The sequence below is a fragment of the Myotis brandtii genome, unplaced genomic scaffold, assembly GCF_000412655.1.
Source record: "Myotis brandtii unplaced genomic scaffold, ASM41265v1 scaffold1041, whole genome shotgun sequence".
NCBI lineage: Eukaryota > Metazoa > Chordata > Mammalia > Chiroptera > Vespertilionidae > Myotis > Myotis brandtii.
The window spans coordinates 138732-144104 of NW_005353503.1; the positions used below are offsets into that span (position 1 = coordinate 138732).

Genomic DNA, 5373 nt, shown 5'->3' on the forward strand with positions numbered 1-5373 from the left:
GCTGCTGCTCGTTTGGTCGTGACGGCCTGACGGCCACCAGCCTTTTATATAAGAGACAGAGCTTCATGACAGCATTCAAAGAGGAACCTCAGCACGCGCTCCGGGAGAGAAGTCCCGCCCCCAGCCCTCTTCTCACTTTCCCCGCTCCTCACCCTGCCCCGGGTTCCACCACCTTGGAGCCCTCTTCGGGGCTAAGGCATGGTGTCTCTGGTTTAAATCAAGACGGATGCTCCTGCCTCCAAGCCCAGCACACTGCAGGACGGCAAGGTCAGCCCAGGGTCAGGCCCGCCCGCCTCGTGGGGTGAGCATCTGTAAGTGGTCTCTGCCCTGCAGCCCCTGCTACCTACCTTTCAGAGCTGCCTCGTGCATCACTTCCTCTGGTGCTCACTGCCAGGGCTGGGGGCTTTGTCAGACGGTTGCCAGAGTGACAGCTGGCTGGGAGCAGGCTGGTGGAGGGGCGGTGGGGCCAGCAGAGGGGTTGTGTGCCACTGGGGAGGGACTGGAGCGGAGGGTGGGGATTTGGGGACCCCTCTCAGAGACATCTCTGGGAATCTGTGAGGACTGGAGCTGAGTGACTCATGAGCACAATCTGGGGCCTCCCCAGGCAGCGGGGGATGCCATGTGCCAAGTTGCTACTACAGCTGTCTGTCCGTCTGTCTGTCTGTCTGTCAGTAGGCCTTTGGCTCCCAAGTCAGGGCGATTGAGTTGAGTGTGGGGTCAAGTTGCCCAGACAAGCTGTCGCTCCTGATGGTTCTGGTGATGCGGACGCAGGGTCAGAGCTTCTAGACCAGCGGTTCTCAACCTGTGGGTCACGACCCCTTTGGCGGTCGAACGACCCTTTCACAGGGGTCGCCTAAGACCATCCTGCATATCAGATATTTACATTACGATTCATAACAGTAGCAACATTACAGTTAAGAAGTAGCAACGAAAATAATTTTATGGTTGGGTCACAACATGAGGAACTGTATTTAAAGGGAGGTTGAGAACCACTGTTTTACTCCTTTGTCTTCCTCCCTGCTCCTGATCACCTGAGCCAGATTAATCATGGAGCAATCCAAATGGATTGTAGAGCAGGCTGAAGTGATTGATTTGGTCCATGTGCCCATCACGTAGTGAGCATACAGGCAAACAAGTAATGAAAAACTCCTTCTTCGAGTTCTCAGTACTCTGCCTATTAGTGTTTACTATCATTCAACCCTGAGAATACAGAAGTAAAATATTAATGCATGCACTTAACACTAATGTCCATAATAATAATCGCAGAAGTCGGTATTTTGTGGAAGAGCCACACTCAAGGGGCTAAAGAACCGCATGTGGCTCGCGAGCCGCAGTTTGCCGACCACTGGGCCAGAAGGTTGAGAACCACTGTTCCAGACCTTTCTGTCTCTCCCACTGCTTGCTGTGGGGAGTGGCCACTCCCTGCCCTGGGCCCCTGCTCCTCCTCAGGGGCCATCAGCTCTGACATTGGGGTTGGCTGTTAGGAAGCCACACAGACGCGTGCTGAGTGTCTCTCCTCTTTGGGAAAGGGGTTCGGGGGCACGGAGGCCCTGGGGGAGTGTGGGAATGGAGAGGAGACAGGGGAGGTGACCCCAGCATCGGGGAGGGAGGTGGGACAGGCTGAGATGGCTGGCCGGTCAGAGCTTACCGTTGGGGCAGTGTGAAAAGCAGGGTGGGGGTGGGGGGCAGCTCCAGCAGGCAGGGGGGCTTCAGGGATCGGGCGTGGGGGCTCTGGAATGAGCAGGTTTCCTGGGCTCTGGGAGACTGGAGCATGCCTCAGGGGTGGGTGTGGGGAGGAGAGAGAGGAAGCCAGTGTTTATGTCCCAACTCCTGCCGGCCATTGGTTGAGGGCTGCCCTCGGAGCGAAAACTTCCTGGTGTTTGCAGCCCCCCAGCCAGAGAAGGCCCCGGAGAGCGGCAGGAGGAAACCATGTGTGGGTGCAGGGCCAGGGAGGGCTGAGGAGGCAGCCCAGGGCAGCACCACCTTGGAGGCTGGCACTTGTCTGCATTGTACAAGTGAGGAAACAGCTCAGAGGGTTCGAGGGACTTCCTGCGTTGCTTCCTGCCAGCAGCAGGTCACTGAATGCGGTGCACAGATGTGCAGGACAGGCCCTTGCCCGATCCCTCCGCTTCCACATCTGTAAGATGGGAGGACGCCTGCCCAGGACTGACCCTGAGGGCAGCTGCTGCCTGCAGAGCACTTAGCGCAGTGCCTGGCCCGACACCTGGCCCATCCCCTGCGGCTCCGTGAGCCGGAGCTGAGTGCACAGAGGCAGGCAGGAGGGCTCACACCTGTCAAAGGCCTCTCGCTCCCCCAACGCGGTCCATCATCTGGCTGAATGCCTTCAACCTGATTAGCAGGGTCGTGTGTCCGCTGTGGCCTTGACCAGATGGGTCTGCATCCCTGGGAGGGATAGTTCATTAATCCGTCCGCACAGAGGAGATGGCGGAATCAACTGGTTGTAAGTAGGGCCCTGAGAGAATAGGACCCTGGATGGATGCGTTTTGACAGCTTGATTTTATTTGTTGAGAGACAGAGATGCGGTAAGAGGAGTTTCTAGTCCAGGCCAAGACAATGGGCAAAGAGCAATGTGGCCCAAGAGCGAGGGGCTGAGGGACCCAGGGGGCCAGCGTGTGTGAAAGGTGGGGTGGGTGGTGGGGAGCCACACCCGTAGGCAGCTGAGCTGAGGACCTCCCTGCTCGCCCTGTGGGCTGCAATGAACCAAACAAACGTAGGCGGCTTCGGGCCTCAAGAGGCCCTGATCCCCCAAAGCCCCCTCCTGGGTTCTGCTAACTCCTCCTCTCTCCTCTTCTTGCAGGAACCTTTTGGACAAAGACATGTTTTCCAAGTCTGACCCACGTAAGTCCTGCTCTGACAATAGTAACAGTGGCAACGGCATTGTGGCGATGGCAGCGGCCAGCCCCTGAGTCCTCGCTGAGCGTCAGGGCACCCTGTGCCGGTCCAGGCTGCTCTCGCGAACACTGTCTGAGAAAGGACTGGGCGGCTGGCCCTCCCCAACCCCCACACTTGTGAAGCCTCAACACAACCGAGCGGGTTGGGCGGGTCAGCGTTTCAGGCCCAAAGTTTCCAGAACCAGGGAAACCAGTACATTTAAGAGCCCCAGTTGGCTGTGGTCCAGGGGACCGAGCCCTGATTTTGGAGCCCAGGGTTCTAGCCCAGAGAAGTGCCACTCAGGTATGTGGCCTCACGCAGGCCACGGCCTCCTCCGAGCCCATCGGTGCGGGGGCTGGTGACAGTGACAGGCTGCCCTGAGCCCTAGGGATGACGGGGGTTTCAGGTGCTCTCCTGCCACACCTCTGCCACCAAGTCACCCCTCATGCCCACCTGTCTGCCTGCTGCACACTTGCTCAGGCTGAGATGCCAACGGCCCTGACCCCCTCCCCAGAGGGCCCTCCTCCCAGGCACACCGATGTTCTAGGCCCCCTTCTCCAAGCTGAGGATGCCCCAGACCCCACCCTGCCACCCAGGCACACTCTCCCGAGGCCCCGCCCTCCCGAGGCCCCGCCCTCGAAGCCCCGCCCCTCCAGGGCCCTCTGCACAGGGACACCCCTTCTCCTGGCCTGTGTGGCATGTTAACCCTTTTTCCCTCCTCTCCCCACAGTGTGCGTCATGTATACTCAAGGGATGGAGAACAAGCAGTGGAGGGAGGTAGGTCCCGCCCCTTCCCCACCCAGACACCAGCCTGGCCCTGGTGGGAGTCTGCTTGTCCCTGATGGCAGTCACCTGACTCTGGAGACAGCCCCCCTCCCCCATGTTCATAACTGCAGCCTCTGAGCCCGAGGGAAGGAGAGTGAGGTGTGCAGAGGGGGGGACTCGTCCCCGCTGCTGCAGGAGGAGTCCAGGGGAGGACTGGAAAGTCCCTGCCCTCGGGGAGCCCCCGTCTGAGGGGGACACCGCCCTGCCCTCAGGAAGCTCCCGTCTGAGGGGACAGAAGAAGTGATCTGGTGCCCTGACAGCCGTGGCCATGGCCCCCAGCACCGTGTCCCTCCCCGGCAGGCAGCCGTCCGGGTCCTGACCAGTGTGAGCAGTTGGTTAGGTGAACCCCCTGCCCACTAATCTTCATGCCTCCCCTCTGCTCTGAATCAAGTCCCAGCCCCTCAGCCTGGCTTCAGCCTCTGCCAGAACCGGGGAGTCCCGCCCCGATGACATGGTGAGGGGGAGACCAGCCAGGAAACTTCAGGACCTCAGGCCTTGTCCCCACCCTCATCGTCCTCCTGGGTGGGCGGCCAGGGCCCCTCCTCCCTGCCCCCGCCCCCTCGGTGTGGCGGGAGCAAGTGGCCAAAGGGCTGCAGTTCACCCATAAAGTGTCTGGGAAATGCCTGCAGGCGGGGTGGGGGGGTTGGCGGGGGGAGGTAGGTGCAGCGCTGGGCTGTTTACATTTTCACTCTCTCCAAGACCGCGCCAATTAGAGCGTGGACCCCATCTCGGGGAAGCCATGAGCCGGTTTAAAGGGACTAATTACTTCTGAGGCCTTCGGGCCAAGCTTCACAGAAAGCAGGTGATTCATTCAGGAAAGGGGGTGGGGGGGCTTCCGAATGGTACTCTCTTCCAGCCTGGCCAGTCTCCACTCAGGGCTGTGCTGGGGCTGGGGCTGGGGCTGGGGCTGGGCTGGGGCTGGGCTGGCGCTGGCTGTGGCACGGGCACCGCAGGGGGCAGATGGGGGGCTTGTGTCAGCTGCACCTGCGCTGTGATCCTGGCTCCAGCCTTTTCTGGAGGTGGGGCCTCAGGCAAGTGGCTTAGCCTGTCTGTGCCTCAGTTTCCGCACGTGTAAGGTGGGGTTAGCACCTACCCTGCAGGCCTGTGGTGCGAATGGAGCAAGATGGGGCGTGGTGTGCCTGGGCGTAGTCACTGCTCGGTAAATATCATTGAGCAGCATCGTCCGGAGCCTTGCCGGGCACAGCCCTGTTTAGTCAATATTTGCAACAGGAGGGATTGATGGGGTGCCGGGCAACAGCCCAGGTGCGGGTGGCGGGGAGAGGGAGCCGGGCAGGAGAGCAGCGGAACCAGGGGGTTGGCAGCCGGGCAGGGGAGCGTCACAGGCGTGAATAATCCTGCCAGGAAGTGCAAGCGGTATCGGTGCGGAGAGAACGGGAGTTCAGAGGGGAGAGTTACAGCCGTGTTAATAGCTCACTGGGTTTTTTAAATGGGATTTGATTGAACACAGCCCTCTGGCTAAGGAGTGCGTGTGTAGAGAAGGGGAGGATGTAGGTCAGAGGGAACTTCAGGGATCAACCTCCTCATTCTCTGAGGGACAGGACGGGCCTCAGGGGGCTGAGCCAGGGTGCTAGACCCCGCTGCAGTGGGAGTGTCCCCCGGGGAGCTGGGCTTCAGTGGAGCTGGGGATGCGGGGTC

General features: G+C 60.4%; 1 protein-coding gene across 1 annotated transcript in view; it reads left to right on the top strand.

The window, feature by feature from the left end:
• The first annotated feature begins 2523 nt into the window (after positions 1–2523).
• LOC102242088 (copine-5-like) overlaps positions 2524–5373 on the top strand; it is a 26332-nt gene continuing 23482 nt past the window's right edge. Inside the window, exons 1-3 of the mRNA XM_014538500.1 lie at positions 2524–2543; positions 2819–2859; positions 3623–3669. Of these exons, the coding sequence (XP_014393986.1) occupies positions 2539–2543; positions 2819–2859; positions 3623–3669 (93 nt within the window). The 5' untranslated portion in view covers positions 2524–2538. The remainder of the gene's footprint in view (positions 2544–2818; positions 2860–3622; positions 3670–5373) is intronic.